At 41.0% G+C, this 19,024-nt stretch overlaps 1 protein-coding gene across 1 annotated transcript in view; it reads left to right on the top strand.

Moving 5' to 3' along the window:
- Positions 1 to 19,024, top strand: part of LOC145993877 (protein Wnt-11b-2-like) — a 181,245-nt gene that overhangs the window by 85,640 nt on the left and 76,581 nt on the right. The window contains exon 4 of the mRNA XM_083129747.1: positions 7,755 to 8,047. Coding sequence (XP_082985873.1) covers positions 7,755 to 8,047 — 293 coding nt within the window. The remainder of the gene's footprint in view (positions 1 to 7,754; positions 8,048 to 19,024) is intronic.

Consider the following 19,024-nt stretch of genomic DNA (forward strand, 5'->3'; position numbering starts at 1 on the left):
CAAAGTACTCTGGTCTCGACTTTAATCCAAATCGTTGATGGCGAATTCGAGTATCTATTACCAACGCAGCTGTCATATCAACACTACATCCTTAGAAGACTCTAAAGCAATTATCTTGAACATTATTAATCGCGAAAGCAGTGAACTTGTACAAGATTAATGACATGGCAAGGACCTTGAACGGAAGGAAGAACCTCGAGCACGAACTCGGTCACAAAGTAGTACCCAGAACCTGATTAAGCACTAAACCAAGGTTCTTAAACAGGTTGGAAAGCAAGAACCTTGACGGGATTGAGCTCAAACGCAGGACCTTGAATGGGAACAAGTCTGAAACCAAGGACCTTGAGTAGAATTAAGCTAAAAGCAAGAACCTTGAACACGAACAAGTCCGAGAAAGGATCTTTAACAGAAATAAACCCGAGAAGTTGGACCTTGAACAGAAATTGTGCCATGAAATTCAGTTTGGTTTTAAGTCCGTTTCATGCACGGATATGCTAATCGGGACTGAACATACGGTTTCAAGTTGGATCCGAACCACCATGTTCCTCTATCGGGTATCGAACCCGGACCCCTTAATTACAATGTAGCAACGTTACCACTACGCCATCAGGGAGACCCGAGCTTTGAACAAACTAGAACCTGGAAAACAAAAACCTTGAAGCGGATTAGTCCCGAAAGCAACAATCTTCAACGACAATTAGTTAGAAATAAGTCTGAAATCAATGAGCCAGAGCAGAAATAATACCTAAAGAAGTACGAAAAGAAGGATATTGAACAGAATTAATTCAGAAACTAAGGACCTTGTTTAGAATTAAGCCTGATAGCAATAATAACCTTGAACAGGAATAAGTCCGAAAAGAAGGAACTTGAACAAACTTAACAACGACCTTTAGCCCAAAACAACGACTTCAAAAAGTATGAAGTCTGAGAGAAAGGACCTTCGACACGATTAAGCCCGAAAGCAAGAACCTTGAACACCAAAACCAAAACGAGGACTTAATCAGAATTAAATGCGACAGCAAGTACCTTGAACACGAATAAGCGCTAAAGCAAGAACCTTGAACAGGATTAAGTCCGAAAGAAAGGATCTTGAACAACATTAATTCTGAATTCAAGGACCTCGCATAGGATTAAGAAAAGGAAAGGATCTTCAACAGGGTTACTTTCGAACTGGATTAAGTGTAAATTTAGTATGTACCAATGTAAGAATATTGTACTGATTAACGTATTGAACTGATTCAGTGACGTATTTAAGCGGTAGTAGTTTCTCGAAAGAGAAATTGGAAATAAACCAGTACTGACTGATAAAACATTCAAATACTGACCAAGACAGAATTTATTGTATAAAAAAATATATACACTAAACAGGTAACGTTTCAACCCTCTAAAAGGGTCTTCTTCAGACGAATGTTCTAGTGTGAATATTCGTCTGAAGAAGACCCTGTTAGAGGGTGGAAACGTTACCTTTTTTAGTGTATATATTTTTTATACAATAAATTCTACCTTGGTCAGTATTTGAATGTTTTATTAACATGGAAGCAAGGCATAACAGTGTTGCCAGTACTAACTAGTATTAACTTTCGGATAGCCCCATTGACCAAAAATTAAGGATAGTACTGAGATCAAGTCAAGACCGAAGAAGAGATAGATCTGTGTAAAATCGAGCCAAAATGATAAAACATATAATTTCCGATACTTTATAATTTTACTTCATCCCAAATTACTTTATCATATGCGATTCATTTTGACACAAAACGGATATCTACCTGATTGTTTATTGACAAGTCGTATGGTACGTATTTATTATACGAGTGTGGCTGCAAAGTTACTTAGTGGCCAAAGTGAACCTTTTTGGTTTCCGTAGTGTCGAAAAGAGGCGTCAAACAGAAAAACTTTATTCAGAACAGTTTTTTACGTGAATAATCTCTACACGCTGCGAAAGTTTGTGAGTGACACGTTGTGGATGATTTCGAAATTGAAAGCAAGACCGGCCCGGTGACCAAGAGCGTTAAGTGGTCGACTTTCGATCTCGCCACACAAGTTCCCGGGTTCGATTCTCGATCTGAGTATCAGTGTGCTTCGTGAGTGTCCCTTCATTAATTTCAACTAGTCATCACTCATCGACATCGTTGCGATTAGTCAAAAGTGGGAAGAAATGTGACGCTAAATGACCAAAAGTACAAAATACGAGACCGAGGCTAGACTGAGACTTGTCTTTCGACACCGAGACGGGTGTTCATGAATCGATACGAGACGAGGTAGGTATTTACAACTATAGGGAAGACAGGTACCCTAACACACGAGACGAGATAATGCCTAACCTCGCCTCGTTTGCTCCATCCCTACAGAAAATGATAAAAGGAAAAACAGAATTAGGATACATTTAATTAGGGGCGCCCATAAGTAGGGCCGTTTGACCTTTACAATAGGAAAAAATGCTCATTTATTACTTCCATCTTTTATTTGTATCATTTCCTCCTTTTTCGTTTTTCTTAATTGTCGCTTTCCTTCCTTAGTCTTAGAATATTTTCTTTCATGCGTGCACTCCTCTTAATTTTTTTGTAACTGCCTTTACTGCCCCTTTCCTGCCTGTTTTTCGCTTTTCCCTGCTTTTATTGTATATTAAGCCATAATGATCTTTCTCTTTTTTACTGTTGTTTTTCTATTACTCCAAATCAGTCTCTCGCTTTTATTTCTATTTTCCTCTCACTGTATTGTCTTTCTCTCTCTCCCGGTCTGTCTTTCGCTTCACTTCTCTTATTCTCTCTCTCTCTCTCTCGAGTTATTTTTCCCATTTCCCTCTCACTCTGTTGACTTTCTTTCTCTCGAAATCTGTCTCTTATTCTATTTCTCTCTCTCTCTCTCTGAGTTTTTCACTATTTTCATCTCACTCTGTTGTCTATCTCTCCATATCTATCACTACAGCTTCAGAGGTCCAGGATTCGAATCCCCACCTGGTCATGGTTGTTCTTTGCGAGTGTCCTTTCACCACATCAAAATCGTCATATCATCACTCTCGTGACGATTAGTCAAAAGTGTCAGAAAAGCGACGTCAAATAATAAAACTCAAATCAAACCAATCAAATCACCTAATCTATATCTTTATTTGTGTTTTTCCTTCTCAATCGTTTATTTACTTTCTTTATCGCTTGTAAACTATTTCTGCTTCCATTTCTTACCTTCTCTGTCTCTTAAAACATTGCTATTTTGCGATAATCATGACGTCACACAATTTTCAACTTCAGTATACTTCTTTGATTATGAAAATTCGTGGGGGTTCCAATGCTGACGACCTCTGAAGTACGACAGGAGCAACTTTGTTGTTGAAAAACACGTCACGTTACACGTAGGCCTAAGTTAAATGTAATTGCAACATCTGCATGCGTAGTGGTTGTCTTACCAACATGTATTATTTAGTCTCTTAATTTGAGCCTTGCGTTAAATACCGTGCATTTTAACGAATGGCATGTCTCAATAATATTATTTTGTGTTTTTGTTGTCGGTCTTGTGGCACATAATGAAGACTACTTCTTTCGCTGCAAATATAATAACTGTAATTTTTAGTGTGACTTCACACGCGTGTCTACCTTCGAAGACACGAAATTAAGCAGCAGACACATTCTGCGCTGTAGCCAGATCTAGTTGTGTTGTCAGAGTATTTCGTTTGGGAGGGTTCAAATATAGAAAAGATGTTTCCTTCGGTGGTAAAGGTTTCGCAGATTATCTATCTCTCTCCATTTTTCACTTTTCGTTTTATCCTTGTTCTGAGTCTTAATTTCTTTCTTTTTCTGCATTCTACTGACCTGCACTTCTATCTTTCTTTCTCTCCTCATCCGTTTCTCTTTCTTCCTCTTCTTCTATTTCTTTCCTCATTTGCTTATTTTCTTTATCTTTTTCCATATCTTTCTTTTCTTCTCGATTTCTTTCACCTTTTATATTTCTATTTCTGTCGTTCTGTTTCTTTCTTTTCTTTTTATTTCTTTCTTAATTTGTTTCTTTCTATGTTTCTATATTTCTTTCTCCATTAGTTTCCCTCTCTGTTTATCTTTCTCTTTGATTCTTCTGTCTCTCTTTCGTTATTTTCTTCTTGTTTCTTTTTCTATCATTGCTTTCTACGTCTGTTTCTTTCTCTTTAATTAATCATTTCTTTCTTCTTTCGATTCTTTTTCTTTCTATTCTTATTTCTCTGTTTATCTTCTTTATTTCGCTGTCCCTTCCTTTCACATTACTTTCTTCCTGTTTCACTTTATTTTGTTTCTTTTGTCAATTCTTTCTTTATCTGTTTCTCTTTTATCTATTTATTTATTTTCTTTGCTTGTCTTTCTTTCTGTCTCTGTTTTTCTTTCGTTATATGCAACATACCTTCTATTACCTATTCTATCTACAAGGTAACCAAAAAAGTTCTTGCCGTTCTAGAGCAGTGATAAACAAAGAGCACTACAGTGGACGGTACGTACCTTTAGGTTTCAAAGTAATCTCCATCAGCATCCAACACCTTTTGCCAACGTTCCTGCAGCTGCACAATACCCTGGTGATAAAACTCGGCGGGCTTGGATGCAAAGAAGTCCATGAGTGCGTTCCGCAGGTCTCCCTCATTTGCGAAGGATCTCCCACGGAGGTGGTTGTCGAGGGAATGAAACAGGTGCAAGGTCCGGTGAATATTTTGGATGGCAGTGTCTCCCAGCCAAGTTGCTGAAGGGTCTCCCGGGTCCTCTTTGCTACATGTGGCTTGGCATTGTCGTGCAGGAACAGCACACCCTTGCGATTCACCAATCCCGGCTCCTTCTGCCGCAATGCACGGTGCACCCTTTGCAACTGCTGAGAGTAGAGGGCAACAGTGATGGTCTGACCAGGTGGAAGCTGCTCGTAATGCACCACTTGCCGACAATTCCACCATACATAGAGCATAACCTTTTGTGGGTGCAGAGGTGGTCTTGAGATGTGAGGAAGAGGGTCACGTGACGACAACCAATGTCTGGTACGCTTGGGAGTGTCGTAGAGGACCCACTTTTCGTCACCAGTGAGCAAGCGATCAAATATGGGTGTGTTCAGGTGCCGAGTAAGCAAGGACAAACAGGCTGTCACTCGTTGTTCCTTGTTGGCTGCCGACAATGTGTGGGGTATCCACTTTCTTAACTTGTATGACTTCCCTATCCTAGTGGTATTCAATTTTTTTTCTCCGCGTAACCCTAAAGAAACTTTTCTACTCAAGCGTGTACCCCCGCCTTCCCAAATTATCCTTGATTCAGATTATACATAACTACATCTAAAATAAATTATGCAAATCATTACCTATTAAATAATACAGTTTACTATAAAAAGGAGAATTATAAAACAAATAAAGGAAAATTACGGGTATAGCAAAAATATATTATGAACTTTAATATTTCTTACCTGTTAATGAGATGGCTGAGCTTGTTTTCTGCACAACAGCTCCTCGACTCGTGGCTGAATCTTCGTTAGTACGAGTATCAGTGGTGATTCTGGATTGAGGCGATTTCTGTGTTTCGTTTTGATGGCTGTCAATGCAGAAAAACCCTGCTCACACAAATTAAGTGGAGGGGAAGGGAAGAAGGAGTGCGATGGCAGTGTCACTAAGTTCAACATAGCCTACTCTTTGCGTGCGTAACACCAGAACTCGCAAATAGACACGTTTTCGAATTTTATTTCAAGTGATCTATCAGTGGTCATTTCCAGCAGACTTTCTTTTAATTTTACTGGAAGATTAGAGGAAATGATGGCGATGGTGGAAAACGGGTTTGTAATCCAACCTTGTGTGTTATCGTCTTTCTCAATTTCTGGAAAGTATTTCAAAAACTGTAACCTGAGATTTTCTAGGTGAAATTTGATTATTTCCAGAAGTTCACCAGCAATACTAACATCATTTTCTCCACAATATTCCAACACAGTTGGAAATACTGCAATATTTGCTTCGTTAACGCAATCAATCCAAAGTAATACTTTCTTATAAAATCCCTTCACTTTCTCACGGGCTTTAAAAATATTTCTGTCGAAGCCTTGGAGTTGAAGATTGAGATCGTTAAATTTGTTGAATATATCCGTCAAGTAAGCTAGTTGGCAAAGCCACTGTTCATTCTCAAAATAAGTCACCAGATCGGATTTTAATTTTGAAAGGAAACATTTTACCTCATTTTTCAGTTCAAAAAGGTGCGCATAAACAGTTGAGTGTGTGCGGATCCCATCTCCTCGCACATTTTTTTGAAAATACGGGAGTTCAGTGCACGCGGCTTCATTAAGTTGACTACTTTTACAGCAATGTTCAGAGGATAATACAAGTTCTGAGCATAATAATAAATCAGAGTTAGAATCCTTTAGTCTGGTGGTCGGTGGGAGGAGTAACATGAAATCCTCGATCGATCCCTTATTATATGACAAAGAAATGTCTATTTTCTTTGCTTTCCTTTATTACATTTTCAAGTTATCTCTGTCAGAAACAGTTTTCATTATTTATAATTATTTTAAATTGTGCGTACCACCGAAAAAGTCTTCGCGTACCCCCAGGTGTACGAGTACCACAGGTTGAATACCACTGCCCTATCCCATGCAGGTGCAGCCTGACAGTTTCAGCGGAAACATGGAACCTTTCTGCAAGTTCATCACACGTTAGACCACTGTCCTCCTCGATGGCTGCTTTCAGGGCCTCGTCATCCAACACATGTGGTCGTCCACTGCGAGGTTCATCCGAAAGGCTCACATCTCCCGAACGGACTTTCTGGAACCAATGCCTGGCAGTGCGTTCGTTCACGGCATTCTCCCCAAATGCCTGGCAAATGCGGCGACTTGATGCGGCAGCTGACAGGCCTACTTTAAAGTCATACAACACACGCGAACAAGCTGCTTCGATACCTCCACTTCGACACTGGACGAGCTATGACTGCTGTGTGTGCGCAACGTGCCTGTATTACTGACAGTCGTTGGTCAGACTAACTCCCGATCGCTTGGCAGGCACATGCGTTATTTCGTTTCCTCTGTGTGAGCGCATGATTAATGGGACGTCAGAAACGGAAATAACTTTTTTGGTTACCTTGTACTTCTTTCCTCCTTCGTTTGCTTCTTCCTCTGTTTCTCGTTCTCTTTCCCATCCTTTGTTTCTCCTCTTGGTGAGTAGCAGATTGACCTTCGCTCTTTTTAGCCTTTGCACATATGACACCAATCCACTTCTGCTCAGCAGCTGTAGGTAGAGTTATACACTTGGAGTGATCGCTAATTTCAGTCCTCTTTGCATGGTGACTTTTGTTCCCATTGGAAGTCTCCTGCCGCCCTCCTTCTAAATGGATACCTACGGTCTCATGGGCGTAACTTGGGCCCTAACTTTTGGGGTTGCAAAATGAACTTGGGACTTTACTTTGGAAGGACAGAATCAAACTTGGGACTTAACTTGGGGACAGTTTCAAACTTGGGACTTAACTTTCAGGGGCAGAATAAAACTTCAGACTTGACTTTTGGGGGCAGAATCAAACTTGGGACTTCGGGAGGCAGGATCGACAAGTTTTCGCTCCCATAAGAAGTCCAGAACTATTTTGCTAAATAATTTACATTTGTACAATCATAAAAATATATACTCTTCAATACTTTGCCCCTCAGGTCCCAGGAGGTTAACAAACATATCTTTAATTTTTAAATTTAGTAACCTGAATTTTTTTAGGGGGCAAGTGTCCCCGCTACGTTACGCCTATGTACGGTTCTGTTTTGTGGAATTATAAGTCACGTGGTATTTTCTCCATATCTTTCAGGCAGTGGAGTACAGCATGACGACGCAGTGCAAGTGCCACGGGGTGTCGGGTTCCTGCAACATCAAGACCTGCTGGAGGGCGCTGCCGAAGCTCATCGAGATCGGCGAAAGGCTGAAGAGGAAGTACGTCATCGCGACGGAAGTCGTCAACCGGAGGGTGGGCACCAGCCGGAAGCTGATGCCGGCGAACAGCGCCATGGGGATGTACAACGACGACGACCTCATCTACGTCACCAAGTCCCCCGACTACTGCCTCAGGGACTCCAGGGTCGGAAGCGTCGGCACCAAAGGGAGGTAAGTGCTTACACTTTCATAGTACAGTGTTACCGTGCCTGTGACCTCGGATCAAATAACAAACACAGACTTAACGTCTCCAGATGTTAGAGTTTCCAAGTTCCAAAGCGGTGTTGCCACGCGACTGATTTTTGCTCAGTCGTAAATGACATCTTTTGCTGTCAACATGCACTCTTCGCTCGCAGTTCAGGAAGATTCAGAGAATCTGAGACCCATTCGTATGCTACCGTGCAGGGGAAAAAAATGTGTTCTATATAATATGGGAGAGTGAGTGAGAAAGATTAATAGGGGGAAATCTTGTGATATCATTTCTAATTATAATACTATAATTTATATATAATTCATCTTATGTAATAATATGTACCTCTCTTTATAAAATTAGTTACTCTTTGCCGCGCCTTGGCCTTGTTGGGGATGCCTTTGACACCTGTTTTGCTGCCAGGCGTAAGTTTGGCAAAGCAGAATACCTCAAGCATTTCCCCTCTCCACGGCGACACTTCTGGATTGTAATGATATCATTGTGAAGGGGTCGTCACAACACTGACTACAAATTTGACGGCTCGGTGGGGGAGTAGTTAGCACAGCGCGATACGACGCCAGGGGTCCCGTGTTCGAATCCCGGTATGCACATGGGTGTTCTTTGTGAGTGTTCCTTCATCAATTTTATCATATCATCACTCATCCTTCTCCTCGCGATTAGCCAAAAGTGACAGAAAAGCGAAGTAAAATAAACAAAATCAAATAATTCACCTCTCGCGCCTAGGAAACACGTTCCTGTGAGAGAAAATCACGTCGCCTACCTCCTCTATGATCAGAGTTCGAAGTTGGAGGACGCTATCCCCCCAGTTAACAACATTTCCATAAACAATGCCCTACCTGTTGTTTTATCCCCACATTGATCCATGCAAGTATTTCCACACCAAACTTGATCCCAGCTAGGAATTTCCACTTTGAGCATTGTCTATCGAGCGAACCTATAACGCGAGTAAGAGTGCGAGCGATAGGTGCGAAGATGAGATAACGTCAGCGACTCGTTAGGATCTACGTCATGCGATTAGAGGCTTTGGGAGTTGTAACTTGCTTTCAGGTTACAAATGCAGAAGAGCCAGAGTTGTTCCTAAAATAATCGGACTCTATACAGAAAAACGTAAAAGAAAAATGAAAATCTAATTAAAAGGGAACAGGACGACTATGTAGTGAGTACAGTTTCGTATGTAGAATGTTCAAATAAAACTTGAAATCAGTTTATGGCGAAATTCTTGTAGAACTGTTTTTGAGCTATATTACACGATCAAATTATCCACGAACAAGACATGGAGTTCCACGCTTAAAGGAAATTACGTTAGAGCCACGTGATATTTCGCGTTGTATAAAGCTAACTGTCGATTTGTCGATTGTAGATCAAATCCTGATCTTGGGTCAAAGAAATACGTTTTACAACGTGGCAAATCCAGATATGTCGCTAGTGTGCCTGTGATGTTGCCAATTGTCTAACACTGAACAGCAATTATTTTAAATTCGGTTTCGGATAATGCACGTATTTAATATTTGAATAAAGAATAAATCTGAGGTGCTGGACGTAGTAAATATTCGAACATGTTGCAAATTTAGAAAAATCACGTAAATTAGATACTAAACGGCCATTTACTGCTTGTGCGAGTTCCACGTGGATGATTTGTTATTGACAACGAAAGCAACTATCGGTTCTCGGTTGCAAAGGCGAGAAAATATGCGTGCATAAATAGATTTCTTAAAAAAAATCTATATTTCTTTCTAATGCTAAAAAGAGATATAACAACTTTCTTAGCCTATACTCGGATTTCGAGCTATTGTTCATGTGAGGAGATGTTTATTATATTTATTTTGTGATTACACGATAACGTGTCACAGGTGGACCATTCGTTCCTGTAAGTAGTATACGGAATTGTCCTTGCACTTAATTGAATAACCTATGTTGTGAAATGTAAAATGTGTTTGCCTTTCCCGAATGAAAAGAAATATTGAAACAACAATGGCGTTTGCCTCTCGGATGTAAATTATGCCCAAAACAAAAAATATTCGAAATATAATAAGATATCTGTCATTTATATATCAGGAGGAGAGAAAGTTTTACCAACTAAAATGCAACGTGCTCGGTTCATAAAGTAGTAGATATAGACATATACACTACAGCCAAAGTTACATTCTCTGTTTCATTCTGTGGACAAAATTGAATTGCAATGCCACTTGGCTGGATGCAGTAAAGCGAAATGGTAATACTTTTATACTCCCTCTTCATCCCAACGCAAGTTGTACAATGATATCAACAAGAAAACGTAAGCGGGTCATATTTTGTTTGTATCAACACTTGATTGTTATCAAGTTACCTTTCTCTAATCGTGAAATTAAACAATGTTACAATATGCTCTTGCAGTCATTTAAGGCAAATTAGAAGAAAAAATACATGGTATTTCAAACATTAATAACAAATGACACACGATATATGGAAAGAAAGAAAAATGCAAGAAATATTTATCATTGTTCACCTCGTTGTGCATGCTTCTTCTTTATTATTATGGAAACAGGATTTTATGAATGGATTCTCCCGTCTTGCCGCATACGTTCACTTGCAATACAATTTACAAGCAAATATTTGTTAGTACAACCATGTTACAACAGCTGAACTACGGTCAATGTCTGCTGATTGGAGAAAAATCGCGGATCAACTTTGATCGTAGATCGCAGGGACTTAATATTAGTTCAACTTTTATACAACACAAAATCAGAGTTCAGCGTGACCGCAGATCAATTTTACTGGTTAATAAACTGCTTTATACAATCGGGCCTAAACAATGTCCATAAATGCTGGTTTTGAAGCTTGTTTTAATAGTTTGCATAATATATAACGAGCAATTATCCGTATATTAAAGATAAATGTATGAAAATACAGGGCGAGTCAAAAGTCAGGAACCACAGTGTTATTAACTTCAGCTTATATTGTCTAAATGATATACTCAATATGTTGAACCTCTTCAGCAAGGCACATTTTCAGACGGCGCTCCCAGTTCTTCAGAACATTGAGGATTGTGGCAGGCGGTATTTGCGCAGCGCATTCCGTTATACTCCCTGTCGCGAATCTGGGTGGAATTACCCATTGCCTTCAGGTGACTCCATAGGTAGTAATCCATTGGTGTGAGGTCACGGAACCTTGCGGGCCACTCAACAGGGTCTCGCAGACCCATGCACCTGAAACACACATTAGTCACACGTGACTTTTGACTCACGCTGTATATTAATAAGTTTGTTTTATTGGAGGTAAATACGGTGACACAGGCCACTGTGTTTCAATGGCAATTGAATCTTGTATGGACGGCTTTTGTTTGTGAGATAGCACTGGTTGGCACGGACCGACACGATTGTCGCGCAAGAGCGTTTGCACATGTTACGATAAAATCGGCATCGTCTCTGACACCGATATCGTAAGCACCACAAATCAACGCGGGTTAATGGCACGGCTGCATACGTGGTCCTGCACGATAAGTTTCTCGGAACGACCATCGATTGATCGGTGTGCAGTCGTAGCTCCTCTCGACAAACGAGCTGTTGGACAGACGACCACTGCTTCAGGCTATGAAAAAGACACAGACCCAAAGTCATAATTTTTAGATGTGTCAAGGAAGTTGTGTTGTAAAGTAGGAATAAAGCCAGCGATTCTTTCAAAGGTCGCATGAAAAAGCAAAAGTTGCTTTCGTGGAACCTGCCTTTCACCAAGTGGAGTGAAAAGGCCAGATAAGAACTGCCTTCCATAGAACTTCCAGCGATTATTGGATGCACAATGCACCCAGTAATGTCTTTTATTTCTATCGCGATTATACTTTGCGTCGGAGATACTACAAACACTAAAGATTAAACCTTTTATAACAGGCCCGCTCTCATTCTTTGTGCATAAATTCGTGTAGGCGTCGGTGTCGTTGCCGATAACGACTCCAACAAAATATCGGTACGTGCTCAAGGGCTCTAAAGGTACTTTTCCCCCCCTAGTTTTTGCTAATTAATAGCTCCCTGCACGATATAGCCAGCTAGCAGTTGGTCGCCATAACAACAGCGAAAGGGATTAAGCGTGAAATTAATATTTTCGCGATTAATCCGTTTCGCGGTTGTGCCTTTTACGGTTATTCCGGTCGCTTTCAATCCGTTTCGCGCTTAATCTTCTCGCTCTTATTCCATCACTCTCGATCCGTTCGCGCTTAGTTCGTTCCGCTCAAATTCCTTTCGCGCTTAATCCCTGTCACTGTTGTTCCTTTCGCGCTTAATTCCTTACAATGTTGTTCCTTTCCCGCTTAATCCCTTTCACTGTTGTTCCTTTCGCGCTTAATTCCTTTCACTGTTGTTCCTTTCGCGCTTAATCCCTTTCACTGTTGTTCCTTTCGTGCTTAATCCCTTTCACGGTTGTTCCTTTCGCGCTTAATCCTTTTCACTGTTGTTCCTTTCGCGCTTAATCCATTCAATGTTGTTCCTTTCTCGCTTAATCCCTTTCACTGTTGTTCCTTTCACGTTTAATCCCTTTCACTGTTGTTCATTTCGTGCTTGATCCCTTTCACTGTTGTTCCTTTCGCGCTTAATCTCTTTCACTATTGTTCCATTCGCGCTTAATCCATTCACTGTTGTTCCTTTCGTGCTTAATCCCTTTCACTGTTGTTCCTTTCGCGCTTAATCCTTTTCACTGTTGTTCCTTTCGCGCTTAATCCCTTCCACTGTTGTTCCTTTCGCGCTAAATCCCTTTCACTGTTGTTCCTTTCGCGCTTAATCCCTTTCAATGTTGTTCCTTTCCTGCTAATCCCGGTGTTCAATTTTGATTTCGGGATTAATCCGTTCTGCGGTTCATCCTTTCGCGCATATTCCGTTTCGGGCTTATTGGTTTCGCGTTTACTCCTTTCGCGCTTGTTCCTTTGCGTATATTCCGTTCGCGTTTAATACTATGTTACGTTTCGTGGTTGGGCCATTTCGCGCTTAATCTCTTTCGCAGTTATTCTACCACCCCCAGCGATGCCTGTTCCTTTGGCATGTATAGCTGCAACAGTGATGTGCACGGAACAAGGGCGCCACCAGAGGGGGAGCCAGGGAGGCACTTGCACCCCTGAGATTTCTGGAAATAGTTAATGTAATTCGAATGGTGAAAATTGCAGCAACATTTTATAACAACAAATATTGTTTGCGGTTACTTACAAGCAGTAAGTTACATCAACTATTATTATTATTATTATTTTACAGTACCCTTCGGCACGTAGAAACATGGATCAGAACAGTGGCGTATGCTGAACCTAAGACCTGGGATATGTCACTATGACACCTGGTCCTATACCGCGTTTGGTAGAACCTGTCCCGCTTCCCGCGCTAGGGAGCGCTCAACAGTTTCGGTGCCAATGAGAAACGAGGAAAAAATCGTCTGCTGGGCAGCGAGGAGCGAATGAAAGCCAGAAGAGAGGCGCTTACGTAGACACTGTTGAGACGTTGCGTATTTTAATTGGCTGCCTGGCTTTGACTTTCCCCAGCACCGAGAAAAGACAGGGAGCAACTAGCGCGGGAACCGGGACAGGTTGTAACAAACGCGGTATAGGCTACGGAGGAAGGGAGAAGACTAGACTCATTCTTGACGTCTTCAAGGAAGCCACGTTGTCATCCCAACGGTAGTCAGGTTGCAAACTTATAAGAATTCAGGTTGCCAACTCCTAAGAATTCAGGTTGCCAACTCCTAAGAATTCAGGTTGCCAACTCCTAAGAATTCAGGTTGCCAACTCCTAAGAATTCAGGTTGCCAACTGTTAAGAATTCAGGTTGCCAACTTCAGAATCGTCATTATCTTTTTTTCAAATCAGCTTAATTCACACAGTTTCTAAGAGATTTCTCTTCAGTATTTTACTTTCTAGGCTTCAGGCTTCGCAGATGGCCTAGCTAGCCTGGAATATACGCTCCTGGATCAGAAGTACCATGAAGGACAGTAGATTAAGTGGTCTCTGACTCTTGATTGATATCTGTGTCATTGTGAAAAAGTACAAAAAGACAAAATCTGTTCATGAACAAAGTGATGCATGTTTATTGAATGGGATCCAGGCGAATCCAGCTTCTCCCTAAATAGTAGACTCGAGTCTGAACTTGTATACAACTCCAAAGTATTTTCAATTCAATTTGATTGATTGATTGAGTTGGTGCTTTAAGTCCACTTTATGCACAGTAAGGCTAATCAGGACTGGACCTACAGTTTAAAGTGGGATCCGAAACTCTATGTGCCTCCAACCCGGGATCAATTCAATTTGAATTTTATATTTGTATAGTATTAATAATCATAATAATAATAACAATAACAAAAATAGTGGCATTGATAATAACAGTAATGATAGCAATAATAAGAGCAATAAAAATAATAATTTCTATGATTCGCCCCCCTGAGAAAAAATCCTGCAGGCGCCCTTGGCATAGAATGTGATTCCAACGAGGGAATCACTCTCATGGCGCCCTCTGCTCCCCACTGAAAGTGCCAAAAAGCTAATCCTTCCGTTGGCCATTCGCACGAAGATGTTAATGGCAACGTCCGCTGAGCAGAAGCCATTCATTCTTTGTGTGTTGAAGAAATTACCTTCCCTCCACCAACGCTGCCCGAAAGTCTTCCACTGCGTGGTTTCTTGCAGCCTCGCAGACTGACTTGGAAAAGGAACACGATGTGAACAAACCATCGATAAAATAGCTCACAGACATCAGCAGTGTTGCCACATCAAGGTAAATATCCATTTGTGCAGGGAAATTCAAGTAAATTTTGGGTAAAAAGATAAACTAGCTCACGGACATCAGCAGTGTTGCCATATCAAGATAATATCGCTTGGTGAAGGGAAATTTAAGTAAATGTTTAGGTGAAAAGAAAAGATGAGAAATTTGTAAAAATACATCAAGATACATTATTCTTTATTTCGTCGCATAAGTACGTACATAATAACATTTTTAACTTGGCTTGGAAAAAATCAGTATTTCCCCATTTAATGATGTATTTAGAGGGGGGGTCCAGTGGGCTTATCAAAACCAAAAATAAATAAGCAAAATACTTGTTTACTCTTGTATAGTATGAAGTATATTTAATTCCGCAGAACTTACGAGTAATTTGTGATTATACAAGTTTGCATTGACAGTACCTTTATGCGGGCCACTACTAGTAATAATACGCATTAAAATAATGAACAGGAATTTTACTTTTCTTCAGCTGGACCTAACAATATTTCATGGCTGTCAATAAATATGTGAAACGCCCTCTCTTGCCCGGGAAAACAAATGCTACCACTACCTAGATAGAGGCGGCAAAATCTCCCTCGGACAAGTGAAATAGCGTTACGGTCCAGGTTGAGTTCGTGTATAGCGACCGGTGACCAACAGTGCATAGCGATTAGCCATATCGAACAAACAAAAAAAAACACATACTTTTAATTACCACCTCATTACCTTTAGCCGGGAAGCGGCTAGATGCATACCTGAAAATCACGGGTAGCGACATGTGTACGAAATGATATAGCCCAAATTTAACATGAAAAATAAAAAGTATATTCTTTTCATAACAAAACAAAAATCAATTTGTTACATCTCCCCCTCTCTCGCTCACACATTCACTCACACATTCGATCTTTACGGGGTCATCAACACAAAATGATACATAAAATGTACAGGTTTTTATGACGACGAGCCCTAATTATTGCATTCACATTTAATTTTATCTTGACTTTTGTCTAATCAGGTCATTTGTGATTTTTGCTCCAGTGCTACTCAAACCCTAGGCAGCCCTTACTTAAGTTCACTTTTAAAAAAACTAGGTCGGTGCGGTGACAATACATTATTTGTCCAGCATAAACAAAGGCGTCTCAACAGCAATTACGCTCACGTGGGCGGACGTTTTCCTTTTACTTGACCTCACGTGGTTCTAAACATAACAATAACCTCCGTTGAGTGACGCAAACATATACTCTCTAGCAGGCGGGACTTCAACACTTCACCGCGTCGAGGAATTTATATTACCAGGCAAATACTTTAACCAATAATCACATACGCGACCTGACGTAGCTAGCAGCGACACAGCGCTGACACATAAAAATGAACAAACCTCAAATAGATTAAACAATTAAGCGGGCGGCGCTTTACCCTATTAGTACGCACTTTAAACAAATACAAAGGAGCACAAACAACAACGGATTTAAGATCATTAAAAAAAATCACCAGAAATAAGAAAAATTGACCTGAGACATATAAATTACAAATGATAAGCGCAACGGGAGTTTGGTATGAAGTTTCGAGTTGTGTGGGCGTTTTCAATATGTTGACGAATTTCTAGGGCGTTCTCTAAATATCAATCGAGCCGGTACGTGTTGACATTCATACAGATGAATACATTACCACCTCTCAGGTTCCAAGGTGCATCATGGCGTCTTCATGGGCGATTGATGCACTTAGTATGCACACGAAAGGTTTTTCTATTCTTCCTCGGTCGCGACAACGAAAATGCGAAGAGTGTTCATGCATCTGGTTCCTCGGCGGATCAGTGACGATGAGTCGTCGGCGTCGCTCGGGAACGTCAATGGGCTCGGCGTCTCTTCCTCTCGGGGTCGGTGAACATCTCCGCGGTCTGGCGCGGTTCGGACGTCGCAACTGGGCGGTGAGCGTTCGTTCTTGGCTCGTCGGCGTCTTCTCCATCACCGTCGGACGATCTCAAGCGTCGGGACGTCAACATGGCAGCGTTCGACATCTCTCTCTCTCTCTCTCTGTGGCGGCTGGTAGGCATCTTCGGTGTAGCTCGGCCATCTTGGCATGTTGTAGGAAATGGGCGGTGTCTCGTCTGGCATCGGGCGAATCGAGGGTAACGCCCTCTCCTCTCTTCTTCCGTTAGCCCGCAATAGTTTTCGATGTTCCTTGTTTCACAAAAACTATAAACGGCGCAAGATTATAACGGAAACACAGTCTCGCTTCAACTTCCTCCAGCGGTTGAGGTAAGCGCACTCGTAACGACTTACTGCCTATCACACACTGATGTTCGCGAAACACAACAAAGTCCACGGTATACGGAGAGGTAGCACGGAGGTGCTCTCGCTACAAGAATCGTGGTAAAACTGTGTTAAGTCCACGGTATACGGAGATGTAGCACGGAGCTGCTCTCGTTACAAGAATCGCGGTAAAACTGTGTGTCGAAAAAGCATGTCCTTCGTTTTATCCGGACTTCGAAAAAGGACGCTCGGCGGTCGTTGAAGGGACGCTTCCGCAGAGGTCATTCCACTTCGCTCCATTGTCTCCCAGCCTGGACAGGGTCGTGCTTGAGGTTTGGTTCCTACGGATTAAGCTACAGTTTCGCTGGCGCCCAGAGCTCAACTGCAATCTGAGCCCACAAACCGATCGATTATAACCAATTCGATCTGGCATCCGTAATTCTTGCTTGATCGCGACGAAACTCCACACATCCGTCCTTGCACACATGTTGCTGCGTTGGTAAAAATTTCACGTAAATCCGGCCGCTGGAACCAGAGATATTTAAATGGCTGTCGTTAAGGTCGAATTTCCTAAGCTTTAGACGCATAACGTGACCTTTCAGGTGCTCGCCCGTCTGACTCGCGACTTCCTTTCTTTCTCCCGTCGGCTTGGCATATCAAATATATATACATACAAATAATAACACTCAACACTTTGATTAAACACATTTTTTACGGCTAATGGTCAGAATAATAATAATAATAATGACGACGGTAAATCTGACTGTCACAAATAATACATTAAAAATTTCGTCGACTTTAATTTCTTTGGTAGGACAGCTGATTGTATAAAAAAAATTGACATAAGGTATATCATGAATATACTTGCTCTAATGTCTCTATTCTGATAATGTCTTCATAACTGTTTATGCAATAATAATAATAATTATACTAATCATTATTATTATTTTATCAATTTTAATATTGTTATTATTAGGCATATCAATATTATTATTACATGTGAGACACTTGGCTCGGACCCCTAGCGAAATAATAGTTCTGGATACCTGCCTCTCTAACTTTTACAGTAGTACAGTATAGCACAATTAGTTTAAACCTAATGCTGGCTGTTATCATGAAAATTTTCATATATTGCATAGTTTTCGCAAAATATGCACAAATTTGTTATCAATAATCATTATTTATTAGTCCCACCTTATTTACATCTGTTCAATCAAGGTATCCAGATATTTCTGTGAATTGATGTTTGCTTATTGTCAATAAAAATAACTTGAAGTTTTATGATACCGACTTTGATTTTTCTAAATTTAAGGGAAACATTTGACAAAAAACGGATATTTTGCACAATGTCCAATGGATGGGAAATAATTTTCCCACGTTGGAACGTGTCATTCATAACCAGAGGTTGGGATGGTTGAAGACAGAGGGGGAGGGGGTCATCCCTAAAAAAAAGGTGAAAGGTAAAGTGTTCCCCTGTGCATAGCACCACGCCATGAAGGCGTATAGGGGGTGTGGGGGTAACGCCCCACACTTTCTTGATCCGGTCGTGAGTGGGGGTTATGTGATCAGCATCACGCTCCTGACCGCCTTTACCCCCCAGGGTTTCCCCCAGGTACCCATGTTATTCGACGCTGGGTGGGCGCCGGAGCCGCTTCCATCGTTAGAAAAGTTCCCGGATTTGAACCGGCCGGGGATCGAACCCGGGACCTTTAGCATGGTAGTCAGACGCGTTACTGACTGAGCCACCGCGGCCACGGTTAGAATGTCATCCCTAACCCCTTTCAAATTGCACCCTGCATTAAAATGAACATGTGCACGTTTGTTCGGAACTTTCATGTTACAAGCTTCTGATTCGATTAACTTGGAAATGAGCCCAGAACGAGGTCTATACCTTTAAAATATGTTCTGAACTGCTATCTATTTTTAAAATATGATATATATAGCTATTTATATATGATATATATATATACACGCAAACTTTCCATTAA

This window comes from Lepisma saccharinum, chromosome 10 (genome assembly GCF_977018435.1).
Source record: "Lepisma saccharinum chromosome 10, izLepSacc3.1, whole genome shotgun sequence".
Classification (NCBI taxonomy): Eukaryota; Metazoa; Arthropoda; class Insecta; order Zygentoma; family Lepismatidae; genus Lepisma; species Lepisma saccharinum.